Below are 21,368 nucleotides of genomic sequence, written 5' to 3' on the forward strand. Positions count from 1 at the left end.
TGATCTGGATAAAAGGCGGGGTGAATAATTTCAAAAAAATACAATACATTTTTAATGGGAAGGTGCAAACTACAGATTCTCATGACTATTAGCAAGTGTAGAGGAAACAGAATTTTACTTGCAAAACTCGTCAAACTCTTGCAAAGATAAAATGTATGACATACTTTAGTAAAAAACGAACACAGTGGGCTGAAGTTTTCTTTTTAATGCAACTTGTTGTTTTTACTAAGTTTTGTCTTTATATTCTCCAGCTTTGCATTTTTATTAAAAGTTGACATTTCACTCAACTTCTATGAAAAATTGATAGTTCTTTAATTTATAAAGATGTATTGATGAAGAGCTGAAGGAAAAAGTTTAAATGATAATATTTGAGACAAAATTTCCTAAAAAATAGAATATTAAAAATTTTGGAGAACAGTCACAAGATTATGTTTCAAAAAATAGTGACTTATATTGTATGGGGTTTTATATTAATAAAAAAATTATAAATAGTAATATAGAAGAACATGATTCTATGAGCTAGCGTGATCATGTTTATAGGTGTTTATAGTCAATTGTTTGTAGTCATGTAGTATAAAGCTTACCTTTTGTTTTCTCCTCTTTTTCTTATGTTTATTGTTGTTGTATTAGGACACAGACTATAATAGAATTATATTACTCAGATTTCTTTTTTTATCATTATCCTCAATCCAAAACCTAAGATTATTTTCAGTCTTTATCTTTCAGCTTATGTTTAATTGCTTTTCCTGTAGTTGAAAGTTACAGTGTGATCTGAAAAAAAAAAAAAAAAAAACACAGAAATCCGTATGACTGCCACATTTAGCCAAAGGTGCTTGGACTCAATGGTGGTACTGTGGAAATACCTTCCCTGAAAATTCTTCTGAAACGATGACACTCATTCCATACCTTCTCGTGTCCTGTCTTTAGCTTAACATTTTCATTTTTAAATAAGTTTGAGTTTCTCAAGGGAGTTTGCAAGTAATAGGACCATGTTAAAAATTATGTAATTAACCTCATCTAAAGAGCTGTCTTTCTTCCAGTGCTTTTCACTAAACTTGTAAAGAAAAACTTTTTTAAATGTGGTTAAGTTTGAGATCTTTTTCTAGTAGAGAAAATCTTTCAGTAAAGAAAATGTGTGTTACAGCTACATGGGTAAATATTTTGGTAATACTTTATATTGACTGATGAATAGTTTTATTCATTCCTGATTGATGACAATCTCTGTGGTTCAAAGACTTGATTGACTTGAAATCACTTGAGTAAATAAATTTTAACAGGATATGCACATAAAAAATGCCTTTATATTATTAAGGGAATTATTTAAAGCTATTGTAACATTGCAGTCTGTACTGTTTGCTAAATAACCACAGCTTTCCTCTGATATCGGGTAACAATCACCAGCAAAAATACTATTTGACTGATTAACATTTTGCTAAATATCAGTTCTTATCTAATTGAATCTGAGAAATAATCTTTGTTCCATTCTCCATGAATATTCCATTTATCTTTAAATAAAATCGCCCATGTTGAAGTGAATTTTTGTTGTAATCTTAGCAGAATTCTTTGCTGATCATATTTTTAAATATTTTATTTTTTGTTGAGATAATTACATTAGTAATAGTCCTACTTAAAAAATATTATAGACTAAACTTTATTTCTTAGTTATTGTTAGACTTTTTAAAAAAGAGTTAAAGGTTGAATGTAGGTTAAATAGTTTTTTCCAAATGGCATTTTTCAATTTCCATATGTACTTTCAAAATGTTGGCAGTCTGACTAGGCTTTCTAACTTTGATTATTAATAGATAAAAATGTGTACTTTCTGAAAATATGAAGCACACTGACATATGTAGCAGTTTCAAGTTAATAAACTTCTAATTGTTTAGAAAAATCACAAAAGAATTCTATTCTGTAACCTCTTGGGAGGTGGATTTTATTTATTTATTTTTAAGTTACCAAATAAGTCCAGCTATCTAAATGATTCTAAATCTAAACTGAAACAAAAATCCTGCCGTATTAATATTTATGTTCTGATTTGTTGGTAACATTTTTATGGTGATTAGGTTTTTTCAATTTATACAATTAAAGGTGGTATCACGTTTATTTGGATAGCAATTCTGAGATTTCCAGAAACAGTGTAAACTAATACATGCATTTGTGGTGTTTCTTTGGAACAAAGTAAAATGTTATGTATTTCAATCTATTAGGAGAGTTTTTATATAAAATTATAGCAACATCTAAAGTATATTATGGTAAAATAGTAAGTATAGAACAATAGATATACCTTCAAAATTAGTTTTTTATTTTCTGTTAAAGCAAATATAACCCATAAATTTCACAAAGAAAATCATGATTGTTAAAAAAGCTGTTACATTAAAATTCCTATAACATGATTAGTCAAAACTGCAAGAATATTTTTACAAGAGTTATTTTCTTTATTGAAATATATGCTAAACAATACATAAGCTGCAGTGATTGTATTTTCTTTATTATATGCTCATTTTTCTTTAAGAAGTTCACCTAGAATGTTTAAGAGAAATTAATAACAATGTTCATCTTAATGACTAATTCCACTTTTAATAACTAATTATAATAAAAAATAGATTTTTCATTTCAAGTATAACAAATTCTACTTTTTGAGACATTAACATATAAATAATTAAAGTAAGTCATATAGAAAATAAGCAGTGATTATCAAGTTATTTATATTGGTGGATATACTGAGATGCAAAATGAATTTGTTTTAGAGAAGCCATCATATTAAAAATGCTTTTTATATATTTTATTTGGATTAATAAAAATGCCTAATTAAAAATGTGTATGTTTATCTCTAAAATATATTTCTAATTTTTCCAAACATGAAAATTGAGTGGTTTGGAAACTGTTAATCTGTAATATGCCACCTGCCCTATTTACATTTTTAACAGTTGAGTATTTGTTAACTGATCTCATAGACAGCTACTTATTTTGCTGTTTCCAGATGGATGAGATAGAATACCATGCATAACTTTACATTTATCTTCTTTGAGTGTCACCTTATTTACATATCAATTAAAATAATATCTGTATTAAGATGGATAATGAAAGTTATTAAATTTGCATGATGTGCCTGCAGTTTGCTAAATTTCCAGTAGATGCCCCCAGAGACCAGTCAACTTATTGGAAATCCTTTAAATTTAAAAAGAGCCTTTTTCATAATGAAACTTTTTTTTCTTGTTATATTTTGAACTACATGGAAAATAAAAGTCCTAAAAATCTCAACTCTCCAATGGTTATTACACAAAAATATATGTGAGTGATAATAGTGCATTTCTTAATTAGTGTTAGTTCTTAATCAGTATTAGTCGATATTATCTGACAATTGTTAAAAACCTAAACGTGTAAAACTAAGAAAACGCTTTCAGTTTTCATTGTAATTCTATATGCTTTTCAGTCACTTCAAATATAATTGATATTTTTTCTTTCTAACTTCTCTTTCTTTATATATATTATATGGCTAGGGGAATGGCGTATCTTTGTTTTAGCTTTTTGGGAAAATTTTATTCTTTTCACAAAAAACTATAAAACATACCCAAATTACTTATATGGTCTTTATCAATATGTGTCTCAAGAAATATATATTTTTCCCATTCTAATTATATGTAATATCTACCTACACTGAAAAGTATGGGTAAGAATAGTGACTCACTTTATTCCATGGAAATTATATTAACTGAAGCTATTTAAGTATTAATTTAAGAGTCGATGTAATTATCCCATAGGTGATTCCAATAACATTTATTCCTACAATATGAATGTAAGACTGTTATAACTGACACATAGATAACCCACTAGTGACTTATAAATATTAACTTAATGGAATAAAAGTATTATCCTGACTTTTGATTAGATATTACATATCTTTTGAGTTTGTCTTTGTCAGATTAAATAAAAATTTTATGATCTTGTCTTAAAGTATGATTTTTTATTAAACTGCTTTTGAAATAATTTACTGAATATGAAGCTTCACCTTGATACAGTATTTGAGTTTGTCCTATGAAGAAAATATGTTAAATATATTAATCATTTATTTGACTAGTAGATAATTCATTTTGATTTTGGAAATCCATCTAATAGCTAATATAAGTACCTATAAGTTCAGAGAAATAAAATAAGCTGTCATATCTATTCATTCCCTTTATTCATGTTTTTCATATTTGTAGAAGTGTGTGCTTTTTATCCTTTCATATGTTTGTCTTTCTCAGTGTTTTTCTTTTATTAGACTTCATATATCCTTGAGTGACAATCACATCTATTTAATTTGCTTTTCATGGATGCTACTGTCTGCTTCCTCATTTTAAGGAAGGGGATTCTTTAGGAGAGTCACAAAATGACACTAATCTCTTTTTCCAACCCAGCACAAACATGGATTAGCATGGACAAAGGCAACGGCTTTCAAATTTGAGAGTTACGTGTAATTGTCCAATTATGACAAAGTCCGAAACAATCAAAGCAAATAAGCAAAAAAAAAAAAAAAGTGTAGAGGAAGAGAAAGGGAAGAAAAACCAACAAATCTGAGGTAATAGGAGACAATGTGGTAAAGTGGAAAAAACCCAGAATTTTCACTCAGAAACCTGGATATGAATTCCAATTCTGACCCTTATTAGTTTGTATGGCTTTGTCACTTACATGGCAAATCACAACCTCACTGGAGATAGTTTCTTTATCTGTGAAAATGGAAGTATTGCTTTGTAGAGTTATCATATGTTAGAAATGATGCCTACACAGTGTCTATCACATTGTAGATATTCTGTAAATAGCCGCTCAGAATGTTTTAAGGCAGAATTTTAAAATGATATAAAATCTCCATGGTTGTTTAATAGAGAGCTCCCCATCTCTCAGCATCTCCACACATTCAACTGCTATGAAGTTCTGTCAAAGTGGTCAGTTTTACTTTCTGTAAATGTATAGATTTTTTTAAAAAAAATCTTTGAATCTTTTAGGGCAATTTTTATGTAAATTTAAAATGTACAGAATCTCCTTTGAAGAATGCCTCTAAATAGTAATAAAATCCATATGGAATGGATGACCACTTAATTCCATTCCTAAATTCATTCTTCTCCAGCTACATCTCTTGGGTGCAACCTTGGGTATCTGCAATGACAGATATCTTCCTCAGGGTATAGATTTATAGAGTCCAGCATATCCATGAATGTCACAACTTCTACTCCTATGAATGGCATATTTTCTGTCAGGAAAACTTTTCTCAAATTCCATAATATCAAATCTACATAAATTTTACCAGAATTCTCAATTTCTGCCCAGTATAGCGACTTTTTAGGTCAAGGAGATTTTTCTTCTGATACTTACAGAGAATATATTTTCATTTTGGCTAATATTGGTTTTAATATACAAATGAAACCAAAGGCTGGTAACTTTGTTTCCAAATGAAATAACAAAATAATAAATTTGAATCCTATCTATATTTCTATTTGTGTTTAAAAAAATTTTCTTTCCATAAAGCAAGTCAACTTTGCCTGTGATTCTGTTATGAAATATAAAACCTGAGAAATCCAAACATAATGGTGGAAATTGATATACTTTTTTTCCAGATGGTCAGTTCATTTTAATAAAAGAAAATTATTTTGTTTAAAAGAAATAATTTGCGGGCGCCTGGGTGTCTCAGTTGGTTAAGCGACTGCCTTCGGCTCAGGTCATGGTCCTGGAGTCCCTGGATCGAGTCCTGCATCGGGCTCCCTGCTTGGCGGGGAGCCTGCTTCTGCCTCTGACCCTCCCCCCTCTCATGTGCTCTCTCTCTCTCATTCTCTCTGTCTCAAATAAATAAATAAAATTTTTAAAAGAAATAATTTGCATTAACTATGAAGATTTAAATAGGAACTTATTTAGTAAATCACTAATTGCTCTTTCTGGCTTTCAGATTAGTAATGAGGCTCAAACAATGACATATATGTACATATGCATATGTGTGCACACATGAATGTGTATAGAAAATCGAGATGATATCAGCATAGTTATTTATGCATTTTAAAATACATCTCTATTTGAAATCTCTTACACAAAGAATGGTCTTTTTAAAAAATGTACCAGAAATTTAAAAAAATTGATAGCAGTTACATATCATGGATGTTTTGAGGCTGAAAAATGTCTTGGAAACCATTTTAGTACAGTCCCTTCTGAATCCATTCTGTACTTTGGTCACAGGTAGCAGGAACTGATTCTGACTAAATAAAGTAGAAACCATTTTTTGGAAGGATACTGGGTAACAAGCTGAATCATCCCAAGATGATTGAGCTGCAACAACTTGCTAAACCTTTGTTGTGTTTCTTGCCTCAAGATTCAAAATTCTGGGAGAGGAACCAGTTGCCTTAATGGTCACTGGGGACCCACCTGTTGTTTAGAGAGCCTTTAAGATCAAATCCCACCAAGATGACCCACAGTGTGAAAATGGTCATTTCCAAAAGTGTTTTGGAGTGCTGCCACTTGTGGAAATGGAACTAGATGTTGAGTGGACCAAATCCAATCAAAACAGCCTCACCTTCGAGGTGAAGGAAATAAGGCTTACAGAATGATTTTCTTGCATTTCTGTTGAGATTAGAGATATGAGATTAGAACATAGGTGGCCTCCTGGCTTGTGTTTATTTTTATTGCTTAAAGTCAATGTTCTAATTTTTATTTATTTATAATTTTCTTTTCTTCCAAGGCATAACCTTACAAAGATGACAGTGCTTGCTTGAAGCAAGACTGGATTTTCAGCCCCTTGTCCTCCGCTCTCCTATATTCCCCCATAAGCTGCCCCACTGTGGAGGTACCACTTAGCTGTCCCTTCAGCCTCCTCACACTCAAGTTATCTGAACCAAACTCATTATCTTTCCCCAAAGCTTTCATCCTTTTGTGTTCTTCTCTTTAACAAATTACCAATTACCTGTGATCTAACCTCAAAACCTGGTTGTCATCCTAGGTCTTCCCTTTCCTCCACCCCCAACACCCACTCAGTCACTACGGAATTAATATTTTTATCTCCTAAATATGTATTGAATCCACCTACTTCTGTCCATTCCCTCCACCTTTTCTTTGGTTCAGCCTCTGTGGCCTGTCCTTCCCAGGACCACCATCTCTTCACCCTGCTCCCAGTTCTACCCTCCTCCTGGCCGTTCTCTAGGATCAGGTGTAAATTTCAGATTCACAAACTCAAGGATGCTAAATCGAAAGCCTTTATTTTTTTATAACTTAATTTTAATTCCTGGCCCTGAGCCTTGATCCTCCCTCATGTAAAAATCTAATCTTGTCCCTCTCAGGTAATGTGAGTCCAATTCAGTGATTTCTCAGATTATTCAAGATTTTGACACCTCTTCCCCTCACCCTATTTTCTTATATAGAAACAACACAGTGCTGGTGCAGGGTGGAGGGGAGGAGAGTTGCCAGATTTAGCAAATAAAAATACAGGATATACAATCCAATTTGAGTTTCAAAAACCCAAAAAACTGGGACACCTGGGTGGCTCAGATGGTTAAGCCTCTGCCTTCGGCTCAGGTCATGATCCCAGGGTCCTGGGATCGAGTCCCACATTGGGCTCCTTGCTCGGCAAGGAGCCTGCTTCTCCCTCTGCCTGCCTCTGTCTCTCTCTCTCTCTGATAAATAAATAAAATCTTAAAAAAAACAAAAAACAAAAAACAAAAACCCAAAAAACTTTTTTAGTATAAATATGTCCCATGCAATATTTGGAGCATACTAATACTAAAAAAAAATTATTCATTGTTTATCTGATTTCAAATTTAACTGGGCATCCTGCCCAGTTTTATCTGGCAACTCCGGGGCTGGGGGTTTGTCAGTATTTACTTGCAGATCTTAATCTAGGACCTTGTTATAGACCCTGAATTTGCCTATCTAGTATCTCATTTCTCCATTCTTCTTGGCTAACATAACTTTAGTTTTGCTTGGGAGACCAATGTGTCCAAGAACAGGATATTTGCTTTTCCCAGTTTCTTTGCAGCACGGGGTGGCCATACGACAAAGTTCCGGCCAATAGGACCAAAGTGAGAATCTACTAACAGTTATAGGAATGCTTTTGTTTTTCCCAATAACAGGGAAAGACACCTCTGGTGCCACCACCTCCCCTTTCTTCTTGCCTTGAAGGTGAGCACAATATCTGAAGTTATAGCAATCCTCCAGTGACCAGCAGGGGACAAGCATGAGGGAAAAATTAAGATAATCCCAGATGCATTGAACCTGCCAGGCCACTGAACCAAGGCCAGCAGATGCCTACTTTTAGGCATCTTGTGCTGTGATAAGTGGAAACCTTTAGTTTTAAAGGCACTATGAAACAAGTTCTCTTACTTGTAGTTGAATGCATTCTAAACCTATGGGGTTCTATACAGGTGTCCACCTCTGATGCGCTCAATCCATCCTTTTCTGTCAGATCTGGAAATATGCTGATTTGACTCCTTTGATAGTTCCCTGATGCTTCTTATTCTCAGAGTTACAGCTTGTCCTTCTTCAATCCCCAGTGGGCAGCCCATACAAGAGCATGTTAGCACACACTCCCTTGTTGTGGCCAGTGACATTATGACAGATATACCAGCCCTCTCTTTCCATTAACTTTTGTGTCATACGTGGAGCCCACTAGACTGTTAACGGCATTTCACCCATACCATTCAGGAGTTATGGGAAATTATAATGGTTGGTTCTGGTCCTCTTCTACTTTTGCTATACCTTGTGTAGGGGCAGGTAGAAAAGAAGGAAATGAGAGGACATGGCTTTTGCAGCATCTCGCTGCCCCTTCTTCATACTCTCCTCCTTGGAGATACTCTCCTTGACTAGAGGGCAGAAACAAAATTCTGTTACTTCTTTTCCCCACATCATATGTTTTTGGTCTCATGCAGGATGATGGCTTTTGACCTTTTAGCCTAGGAATGTGGTTTACTTATTCTCTTTATGGATGAGTCCTATTACAATAGGGGCCGTGCATCTGGCTGCCGGATTGGGGAGGGTAACAATTCAGCTGGGACACTCCTTCCAGATGATTTTTCTGAGCTGCAATCTCACGGAGTCATTTCCCTAACTCAGACCCTTCAGTGGTTCTACCTCTACCTCGCTCCTATCTTGGAGTCCAAACTTCTTACCATGGCTTTGAGGTCCTATCTTTTCTTTTAAAACTTTTCTCTCATCACTCGTCTCTTGACCTCTCTTTATGTGTTTTGTTTCATACCTAAGCTGATCCACTGAGTAAGAAATTCTTGGTGGATGGAATCTGGGCATTTTTGGTTTGTTTGTTTGTTTGTTTAATTCTATAGATGAATCTATTGCATAGCCAGGAGTTGGGAACCGGTAGTGCAGGATTGTACATTTCTCAGAGCATTTTCACATGCGTAATTTAATTTTGTTCTTAGAAGAATCCTGTGATATAGTTAAAACATATATTGATATGCACATTTTACCAATGAGATGAAATGAGGTCAAAGGAGGTTGGGTAGAACTGGGCTAAACCTTGAGTATTCTGACTAATTCTAGGCTGTTTCCCTGCCACACTGAAATTTTTATTGCTAGTAGTATCACATTATGTCAGTTGTTCTAAATACTTAATTGTCTCCTAATTTTAGAAAAATGTAATATAATTAGTAGCCCTCTGATTTGGCCTCTGATTGCTGATTAAGTGGAATCATAGCCACCACACAGCTGTTATCCCATAACCCTATTTCGTGTATAGTACTTTTCATCATCTGAAATTATTTATTATTTGCTTACTCACTTGATGGTTGTGTTCTCCCACTAGAATACAAACTTCACAAGGAGAATGAACCCATTCAGTCTAGAACAGTGCCTTCCACTTAGAAAATTTAATAGCTATTTGTTAAATAAATAAATGGAATAGTCATTTGTCACTTTATCTCTTTGCATATGATTTATCATTAAATTAGAAGTGAATTATTGACAAATCATTAGCTTAATCCTAATTGAAAATATTTTTCAAATATACTTAGTAATAGATTTTAATAAACATTTTCGAGCCAAACATCCAAGCATGAATGAATGAATGAATGAACTTCCATAACATACAATGAAGCTGCTTAATGTAGAGTGCATTTTTAAAATATTAAATGGCATGTTTAATTTTTGCTTGGCATATTTTTGTTTTGTTTTGTTTTACCGGGAGGCTAGTATATCAAGTACTTTTGGATATTGTAATTGCTATGGTCTGGATGTGTTCCCCCAAATTCATATGTTGAAATCCTAACTCCCAAAGGTGATAGTATTAGGAATTGAGGTCTTTGGGAGTTGCTTAGGTCATGAGGGCAGAGCCCTCATGAATGAGATTAGTGCCTTATAAAAAAAAAAGATCTCCAGAGAGATCCCTAAGCCCCTTCCACTATGTGAGGATACTGTGAGAAGAATCCAGCCAAGAGCGAGGAAGAGGGCCCTTGCCAGAAGACGACCATCCTGGCACCTTGACCTTGAAATTCCAGCCTCCAGAGCTGTGAGCAACATATTTCTGATGTTTGTAAGCCACTCAGTCACTATATTTTGTTCTAGCAGCCAGAATGGACTGACATCAGTCAACTTCTTTATCTGTCCTTAAAGGGAGCTTAGCTCTGGAACTGATATATTTATAATGTAATTTTACTAAAATTACTGTATTTGGGTAGCTCCTGGCATCTTTCATTAAACTGAAGTTGTTCAATTATAAGTGTTTGGGGCAAAGAGAGTTTTCAGCTTTCACTCAGGAAAGTAAAAGGGGGGCAGCACAATTCAACCTTGAGTTTTTAGACAAGAAAAACACTGCATGGATTTAAAGGATTAAAATAATGTTCTGAGCGTTGGGTCTCTTATTCCCAGTTACCGGAACTCATACAAGAAGAACATTTGTGTGGACATGCTGCGAGATGGTTATCACAAGTCCTTTAGCGAGCTCTTCGCCCTGATGGAGAAGTGGGATGCTCTGCGGGAAACCGCGAGGGTTAGGTCCCTTTTGTGGTTGCAGAGACCTCTGGAAGAACAGCCTGATAAGCTGGATCACTTCTACCACTACCTGACCAGGGCTGAGGCAGCTGAAAGGAAAGGTGAGTGGAGGGACTGGGGGCAGCAGTGCTGCAGGAACGGAACAGTGAGCCTGGGGGAAGATTCCAGAGTGTCTCATTTATGAATTCAAAACATAGGACACCTGAGCACCATTCATTCTAGACATCTAAGCATCTGTATGGGATACGTGATAGGGAACCGCTGCATCACAAAGCTGCCCAGACACACGGGCATCCTGCTGATGTCATTCCAAGCCAGGAAGACAATGCATAGCACCTGATCACATCTCCAGAATTTTCCAATGTGTCAAAATCTTTTGTATCGTGAATACTAATCTTTCCGTAGTTTTAAAAATATGTAATCTGAATACTGACTTTTACTGATGAGATACTTTCAAAGAGTACTATAACTTGAAAATTGTACTGATTTTCTAGTATTTATATAATGGAATTTGAAGGTCTTATCTATAAGTCCTACAGATTTCAATCAGAGAATTTTTATTAGTGAATAGTGAGAAGACATGAAAAGCTTGCAATCATAATTATGAATAAAACTGTTAATTTTATATTTTCCATCACATCATTTCTAATAAATTCCCTTTTTTTTGTATCCAAAATTTTCCAGAAAGTCAATGTTTCAAGTATTGAAAATTTTTAATCTCTACTATAATTGTACTGATATCATTGTCATGAGGCTTTCCTAGTTACATATTAGGAATTGGTCATTTTATATAATCAAAGAAAGGAAATCCTAAAGTTTGCATATAAATTTGGTGGTTTAAATTATTATTTTCTTCAACTTTCTGTGTGAAAACACCATAGGGCTCAAAAAGAGAACCTTGGGTCCCAACAATGCCTATGTTTCATTTCAGAGCTTCCTATGGGAAAATAGAATACTACACAACTTTTTGTCAACCAGTGCTACAGTGGGGAAAATTAATGGGGACATGGAACTGTATTAGAGAGGCAGCAAAAGTCTCTCAGCCTCTATAGTGGTGTTAATACGTGTTTCCCATCAGGTTGTCACCTGGCTTACAAACAGGAGATATACAAAAATCCTAACAGCACAAGTGAGTGTGTGTGTGTGTGTGTGTGTGTGTGTAGAAAGGAGGTGAATATTTGTATTATGAAAAGTATTTAACTGCAGGATTGACTTTAAAAATAGAATCCTTTGGCAAATTTTGAAATGTGACATCTAATTTCTCAAGAAATTAACTATTATAAATAAAAAATGTTATTGTAAAAAATCTACATTCTAGTTTCAGCTCCAAATTCTGAAGTGATATTTGCACTGAAAATAGAATTGAGCAAGATAAAATTTTCCCATTAGTCATTTTTTTCAAGTTGAATTCATCATATTCACTAAGTGTTTTAAAAAGAGGCTTTCATTTGAGTAGCATAAATATGAGCTAAATACATCACTTGTTACATAAATATGAGAAACTTGTCATAAGGCATTTTGTAATTATGAAGAAACTAAAATGCTAAGTAGTCTATTTTAAGGTAGAAAACATTTTAATTTTTTATTAAAGAAAAGTAACTAAACATTTAAATAAAGCTGTTTCTCCAATTCAAAAAATTAACAAAGTCCAAACTTTATAGTACTCAATATTTTATACACATGGTATATGTAAAGAGATATTTTCTTTACTGGGTGTCTTTATCATGTATTCATCATAACTAAGTTGCATTTGCTAAATGAAATAAAATTACCTCTTGCTCAGAATAACTCTTCTTTAAGGTTATCTCCTTCAGAATGCACTGGCTTTTGCCTGGTTGAAATACAGAAAATGAAAATCATTGCAAAAAACATTGTTGGAAATACTTCAGTTGAAGTATATGTGAATATTTGTATGTGTTTTAAAAAAATTGTATAATTGTTTCACATTTAACACATGAATTTTATTGAAGAGAAAATGTGATAAGGGTTAAAAACATCCCAGAAAATGAGATAAACACATTCACTCTTACTAACTTGAATTAATCCTAAATCTTAAAAAATGCATGCACACACACACACACACACACACTATTAATCTAGAATATAAACATTTGTTAATCGTGTCTCAGGATTCCATCCTATATGGTCATGAGACATACGGAATCTGAGAAAAATTTTCCTGAAGTATTGTATCTCTGAGCTTTCTCATTGCTTCTCATTGGAAAGACTATCACTCTAGGGTCACAATGAAGTTCATTTAATCAAAGCTATGGCACTAACAATAGTCATCTTGGGTCAGTTCTGTCTCTTGAGACTTACAGAGCAGGAACCTAGAGTTATTTAAATTACTCTGCAAAACATCACTTGCTGTTTTATAGCAAAGAAGTACTTTAAGTAAGCCAGTCATTTCTTTTTCGATTATTTTCCATTTGTTAAGGTGGGGGTTTTTTGGGCCCTAATAACATTTTTTATATTACCCATTGTTGTAAATCATCTCTGTACCATCTGTAATATTATGATTAGGGCCTTGTGCCCCATGGGGCTAGAGAAGAGATGGCAATAATGGTAATGGGCAATTGAATCAATAGATAATTCAAACATTATTTACACTTGACTTTAAATTATTGTTAAGGGTTAAGCAGCAATTTTTTTCTAATAACATTTATTTAAGATACACCAAGTATGTTCTATGCAAGCAGAGTCCCATAGGATCTTTACAGGTTTTATGTAAAGCAAAACAAAAATAATTATCTGGTAAAATAAGTTTGAGAAACACCAGATGAATTAACATGGACATTAAGCAGGTTGGTTGATTGCAGGACTTACCAGAGCCTTTAACATGCTGATGCATATTGTGTGGTCACTGAAAGAAGGAAATTAGCAACTGCATTTTCCAAATTTATTTCATCATGGAAATAATTTATTTTTAGATAGCACAATGAATACTGATCTAAATAATAAACCAACAACAAAAATGATTTTCGTCTTGTAAATATCTGCTGACAATTCAAGTAAGTGGTCTACAAGCAAAGAGATAAGGCTGCTTAGAAGGTAAAGGGTACAGCCCATATATTTGGATTGTTCAAAGATTCAAAACTTGACATATTCCTTTATACTTAATACTCTGAAAATTACTCCATTTTTTCTGTGGAAAAGAGCTTAGCTGACAAGTGGTCTTTAAATATGGAATCTTTATAGCTTATACAACTTGTTCTCAAAAAAACTTTATGAAATATTGGAAATGTTTTTCTATTAAGGTATAATTACTAAAAATCAGAAAAATTATTTTAGGGTCACTTTTTTTAAAGAAGCTCTTTATATAACTTTTAAAAATGGAAGATATAGAATGCTTTACAGACTTTAAAAAAATCATAACTCCCTAAGCACTAAAGATGACAAAGAATATAAAATATTACAAAACAGACTTTAGCGCTCCATTCACCTTAGGTAGAAGGTTCACAATGGAAAGATAAGACATAAGAGAAGTCAGTTCTGAGAGTATTTGTTTTAAGTAAATAACTCCCGTTACTTACTGCTTTTCACCTAAGCTCTTGCCTATTTTGAGTAACCTTAAAAGCAGAATGGCTCTCCAGAATCCCCAGCTCCTTCAAAAAATATTCAAAAATAGGGAGACAGGGAGACCTTTTTTTTTTCCTTCTTTAATGTTTAGGTATAATGCTTATTTTGAGATGAATCTTAATTTCCTATGAAATTATGAAGCAGCAGATGTAAAGGAATGACATAAGTTTTAGAAATTTCTTTTGAAACATTAGAGTAACTTATGTACAGTTATTGAAAATTGCCTTTTGTTGTATCAACCTTGTTTCATTTTTTTCTGGGCCTTTTGATTTTAATCTTACAGGAATACTAGTGGGCAATGTATAAATATTTTTCATAATTGTAATCCTTTCAGGAATATTTGAGTTGACTCTTCTGATTATAGTGAATAATTGGTATCAGTGAATTCTAATAGATAATGATTGTTATAAAAAAGCCTTGGAAGGGTAATCCAGAGGTTACCACGTGTCTACAACTGTGCTTTCAGCACAGATGCAAAAAGATGTAAAGATTATTAATTTGTTCCTATTCACCAATAGAGTGGAGTTTACAGGACTGAGGCACAATTTATTAACACACACATTTTTGTCCAAGTTTATGATTGATTGCAGTGGGGTTTATAAGATTGATTCACAATTTATTAATGCACTTTTTGTGTACAAATAGGTCAGGTGCCACTTTAGGAAAAAAGGGAGGGCTTAAAAACTAACAACCAATAAACTAATAACTGTCTGAGTGAGAAGGATGACTAGTATTAATGCATTTGCAGAAAAGGATACTCAGAAAATAGAAACCCACTCTTTGTTAACATTGCTAGTAACTTGTATCACTGGAAATATTGCAGAAAGTATATGGACCTTATAGGGTCATCCCAACCATTATTTGTTATATTGATAAGCTCATGATTGTTTTTCCTTCTGGGTAAAAATACTTTGCTATTTTCATATCTTATCTGCTTTCTTCATTAACTTTTTTTTTTTTTTTTTTTTGCGATGGTTAGGAACATTGCTTTCTCTTGAATCTCTAAATCTCTTCAAATCTTTGATGGGAAAAGTACTTGATGATAACACATTCTCATTTCTTCCACAAGAACTGAGAACAGTTCTAGTACATATTATCCTGACTTGAGTCTTATATAAAGTCTAGTGTTTCAACCAAAGAATATGTCAATTTCTAACATGTTCTAAGTTTTCAAAAAGATTTTTGCTGCTTTTTGTGTGTGCACATCCTTTAACGTAAGTGTTTTAGTGGTTAAAATACAGTAGCTGAATTTTGCATTCCATTTTTAAAAACAGCTAATCATGTTTTTAAGGAAAAAAATGTCACTATGTTGGTTTGCCATTTGAAGGGACATGCTGTGAAACATTTTTCTAATGCAGTGTATGTTTTTCTTTGAAGAATACTTCGAAGGTGTCTATAATAACTTGTATGCACTGGCCTGTTACTTCAATAATTCTGAAGACAAATGGGTAAGGAACTACTTCTATGAACGATGTTTTAAGATTGCTCAACTGATCAAAATTGACGGTGGGAAGAAAGAAGCCGAGGCGCATGCACACATGGGACTTCTCTTCGAGGAAGATGGTGAGTGGTCATTTGTCAGGCTGTCCTGGTTGCTCTGGAGGATTCAGAGTCCATGCAACCAGAAAGTACGTGGGAATTGAGAAAAAGACCTGAGGCATTAGAATAAGAATGTAAGTTATTGAGATTAAAAAGCAAAGGTGTATGACTTATGGACTCCCCGTAAGTTTCCTTGCAGTCATATGTCCACCCAAGCACTCAGGCTGGAGTTCCCAGCAGCATCATCACAAAGAGAAAGCATCCTCTCGTACCCCTCCACACATATCGGTCAGTGCCACATGCTGTACAGCTTTGAATTTTTTTTCTTTCTTACAGTCTTCTGTTCATTTTAACTTGATTTGTCATGTATGAAAATGGGAAAAAAGGAAGGCATACTTCATGATTTTCCTAGTGCCTCTATGTCCCCTACAAAAATATCTCTGTAATTTAGATATCACCCCATCATGATTTTATAGCACTTTCTGAAGGAAAGGTCCTTTAAAAGAAACTTCATAATGATATGTTACCTTAAGACAAGCCAAAGTCTAAAACAACAACAAATAGCATCAAAAACATATTTTGTGTGGTGGTTTACTAAAGAATGCAAATAAAAACTTAAGAATTAAAATTATTTATGGAAGGAATGGTGGGTAGATAAGATGCAAAGAAAATATATGAAAAGATAGCATGAAGGATGCTATGTCTTTTCTCAAAAAACTGTCTCATTTACCACAAAAGTTTTGACTTTGGCCAAATAGTTAAATTAGAAAATATTTATTAATGCGTGGCTAGGACTTCATAGGGCTTTGAGAAAGGTAAAAAAAAAAAAAGGAAAACAAACAAACAAAAAGGTTTTTGTGCTTCAGGAAATTAAACATTGTAATCTACAACATGGTAGGTGCTAGGAGGTGGTAGAGGGTTGGTTCCGGGGCCATCTTGAGGACCATTTTCAGGAATACCAGAAAAATTCAGAGAAGTGAGAGATCATACAGACTAGATTCAAGGAAGGCATAATGGAATCAGCAGGGGCTGGTGAGGGACTTGGAAGATGGGTAGAATTTAGGCAGGTAAGGAAACAAGAATATATTCTGTCATAGGGAGCTACTAAAGCATAAAAGCTAAAGCATCATTAGAGGACCTGGTAGGAGGAGTAACCTTTTTAAAGCAGAAAGTGTGTTTCTGAGCAGTGGCAAGAACTCAGAGTGGAAAAGTAAAATAGGGACACGGCAGCATTCAGAGTTTGGGTTTAAGCTTCTATATATTCACGGTAAGGAAAAGATAATATCACTATAATTTGACAAGTTATTTGTTAAAACATTTAGCCTATTGTTAAAAGTAGAGTTTTGTCTTTCAATTTGTAAAAATGGGATAAATTCTTGGGCGCCTCAGTGGCGCAGGTGGTTAAGCATCCTACTCTTGGTTTCAGCTCAGGTGGTGATTTCAGGGTTGTAAGATCGAACCGCACGTCCAGTTCTGTGTTCAGCGTGGAGTCTGCTTGAGTTCTCTCTCCCTTTGCCCCTCCTGCTCATGCTCATGCTCTCTCTCTCTCTCTCTCTCAAATAAATAAATAAGTCTTTTAAAAAATGGGATAAATTCTTAAGGAAGGTAAAATTCTTGCTTAAGCTTTTAAAACATATTCTCATTTCATAGGTAAGGTAGATACTTGTTTAAGCTTTTAAAAATTATTATCTTCACATTGAGGATGAGAAAACTGTCACAAAGAGATTAAGCTGGGTAGTAGTAAAGCTTGTGTTGACTAGTCAGCTAGCTTCAGAGCCTATAGTCACTGCTCTGTGCAAACAAAAGATTGCTTTACTTTCATGATGTGCTAATTATGAAAATTATATATTAGAACATAATTTAGCACCTTTTTGTTCTCTACTCTAGGAAATCCCCCCCGATTGAGTAGAATAAAAACTGTTTTTTGTTTTGTTTCATTTCTGTAATTTTCTGTCACCTTCAGTAAGAAATCAGATAATTGAATTGTCCATTACTGGTCCAAAGAAATAAGAAATAATATATGAAAATAAGGCTGAAGAAGTCAGGGCTACATTGATGCAAATGTAAGAGTGGCCCAGTGGGATTCAAATAGCTATCATAGGTATATTCTGAATTTTTCTATAAAGTTTAATTGTGATTTTTAAGATTTAGTTTGATTCAAAAAATTATTGCAGAAAAAAAATGCCTAACAAAGTTTGCCATCTGAACATCTAAGAGTACAGTTCAGTAGTATTTCTTATATTCACATTGTTGTGCAATCTGTCTTCAGAACTTTTTCATCTTGCAAAACTGAAACTGAATACCCATTAAACAACAACTCCCAGTTTTCCCCCCCCTGATTTTTTAAAATCTCTGAAGGAATTTCTGTTGGAGAATTTATTCATTGCTACCTTTCTTTATTCATTTATCTATTCATTTACTCAGCGACCAGGTACCATGGTTGCCCATGTTATTTCAGTGACTGAGGACGAGGCTGAGTTTGGGAAATGTGAGGGTGGGGCCGCTGTGAGATTACATTTGCAGGTCCTTGGTGTGCTCCCATTTTTGTGGCCCACTCTACAAGATGATAAAATGCACCCATATTTCACAGCAAATAGAATATTTTGGCTATGAAATTATTTTTTAGTTAGATTGTATTTTTTGTTTTGCGACCACTTTTTGTCAGGTCCAAAATATTTTTCTATGCCCTTAATCAGTTCATAGACCCTAAGGGCATGCTTTGATTGCCTGATGAATAAAATGACTGAGTTGGTGTTGCTGAAAATTCCAGACATTGACTTTGAGTGTTGATGTGTTTCGCAAATGGTGAAAAGCATCTGTGCAGTTTTTGTAATCTGGGTAGAATTGTCATGAGGAGGGTAAAACTAGGACTACTTAGAATATGTGGCTAGAGTGCAGTGGGAACTCACCTGGCTGTAGAGTTCCCCCTGAGGTGATGGAGGTGTAGCTTCCGCAAATCTGAACTGATTGGTCCAGACAAGCAAATGGAGGCCCCACAGCAACAGCTAGGCAGCAGCTGTGCTCAGGGGCAGGGGTGCCCATTCAGGTTAAAGCAGGATACCAGCCGGCAGATGGCAAAGGGCAGGTTGTCAGGACCCAACCAAGCAGGCTGTAGTCCAGGGCATGGCTCCAGAACCCTCAGGGAACTATAGAGCAAATGAACATGGGCAGAAGCCATAGTCACAGGGACTGGGCACCTGGGTGCAGTCAGGGCCAGTGTGCAGCCCACTGGCACATATGTGACTAGAGCCTCACCCAGAGCCCCCTGACCAGAGCTGAGCACAGGTTCTAGTTCCCACTACTGTTAAAGATGAGGCCCTAGTACACAATGTGGCCTGATTTTCATTGACTAAAGGGCTGACAGTCTCAATCTTGATGTCACATATCTTCAGACTAGATCTGGGGTAACAGGCATGAGTAGTCATGTAATGACAAATACTTGTAACAAATCAGCGGCTGTATCTTCTTTCAGAATTGTGACCTATTTATAAGGGCAAATGGACAAGCAGCATTCACACCACTTCTGTGAAGCATTCAGAAAGCTCTCAGACACTAGGTTAGTAGGAGATGTGCCCATACATTCTAGAGCAGGGCCAGATGTCAGATGCTGGGAGAGAGGGTTTCTTGAGAGACATGATTAGGGAAACCCTGGCTCCTCCCCTAGGATGATTGGGGCCAGGACAACAGTGGCATTGTGACATGGCAGAGCCATCCCTTCAGTACTCTTCTGCCAGATCATCATTAGTGGTTGGGGCCATGCTGGGGACCAAGCCTTGCATTTGTGATTCTATCAGGATTGGGGTGGGGATAGCAAACTCGGACAGAATTGACCACATCAACATTCATAGTTGAGCAAATACCAACAATTTTCCCCCTTCCCCAATTCCAGTGATTTAGGATCTGGGTCCCAGCCTTGCTTTTGACCAGATTAGTGGATTTAGCACTGAGTCTAACTGGTTTCTATAGAGCCTTACAGAAGGCCAATCTCTTCTGAAGGGCTAGCCTGCAGGGATCAGTCTTGAGCAAGTTAACCCTTAATTTCTGTCTACCTCTTTGTCCTGTTCCTCTTCTTCCAATTCCAATTGGAATTGGTACTTCCAATACAAGCATGGCTTGTAAATATCATCTTTCATTGGCAGCAACCCTTTCCCTTTCAGCCCATAAGAGCTTTGAGTCTAAACTTTGCTATGGGAAGACAGGAGGATGATTAGGAATAGATGTTGGGTGACAACCCTGGAGTGCTGATCATGGTCACTGAAAACAGGCAGAGGAAGACCAGTGTAGGAAGGGCTTAGGCCATGCACATTTTCTAGTTCAGGAGGCCATCATCTGTGATGTTAGTGCAGGAATTGAGTAATGGCTAACCAAGTTCTACAGCATTAGCCCAAGCTCTCCCAATGACAGGGGAACTTCTGAAGAAAGGAGTTGTCCTGGTCAGCTTGCCCAGTTCAAGTCCCAGAGTTACTGTTGACACTCAGCTCCATGGACAGATTTTAGGTAGTGTATCTCAGTACAGTTCACCAGGGGCCAGAAGGCACCAGGAACAGGGTAGTGTGAAGACACTCTAGAGTGGCTTTCACCCTCCCCTGATACAGGGTTCTGGAGCCATACCCTGATCTAGCAACAGATACCACTGTAAGGGACCATCCCCTTACCATCTTGATCTCATGAAAAGGAGTTAGAATTCAGGAGCCCACTTATCCTTGTCTTGCTGATATTAGGTCAGCACTTTTCCCTAATACATTTCACCCATTTTTAGTGATCACAGAGAAGACATCCCTTTTCATTTTTTTTTTTTTTGCATGAATTTTAATGGGGACAGTGGTTCAGCTTTCCTCTCAATGAAGATCCACCCCATGCAAGGCAACTCTCTCCAATATCACACACACAAAAAGAAACAAGGAATTCTATTACTGAGAGTCTTAACCCCCTAGGTGTCTCACTACTTAGGATTTTTCAAAGGATTTTTCATAGTCACGCATTGGCTTTCCTGAAGGCTGGCCACAACACCACCAGCAGACTCTTCCCGTTCCAATCTTGGTCTTTGATTTATTTCCAGTACTCTGACTTGCTTCCAGAAGGCCATGGTATGGAGCTGGACAGATGCCCAGTTTGCTGGGACAACTGCCATGCTAACGAGGTAATTGGTCAGCAGCACTCACAGCAGGCCTGCTGGAGCAGCACTGCTCTGAGAGAACTCACAGAGATAGGAGCAGTAGCAGGTATGCTGGTTGCCCATTGCCCTTTCATTGGATGCTGTATATTTAGGGAAGTATGATCACACCCCTGGTGTGACCGGG

At 35.5% G+C, this 21,368-nt stretch overlaps 1 protein-coding gene across 1 annotated transcript in view; it reads left to right on the plus strand.

Annotated features, from left to right (window-relative positions):
• The window catches only part of TTC29 (tetratricopeptide repeat domain 29), a 156,160-nt gene that overhangs the window by 14,270 nt on the left and 120,522 nt on the right, over positions 1 to 21,368 (plus strand). Inside the window, exons 3-4 of the mRNA XM_035023256.1 lie at positions 10,828 to 11,051; positions 15,907 to 16,092. Of these exons, the coding sequence (XP_034879147.1) occupies positions 10,828 to 11,051; positions 15,907 to 16,092 (410 nt within the window). The remainder of the gene's footprint in view (positions 1 to 10,827; positions 11,052 to 15,906; positions 16,093 to 21,368) is intronic.

The sequence above is a fragment of the Mirounga leonina genome, unplaced genomic scaffold (assembly GCF_011800145.1).
Source record: "Mirounga leonina isolate KUSES-001 unplaced genomic scaffold, KU_Mleo_1.0 Mir_176, whole genome shotgun sequence".
NCBI lineage: Eukaryota > Metazoa > Chordata > Mammalia > Carnivora > Phocidae > Mirounga > Mirounga leonina.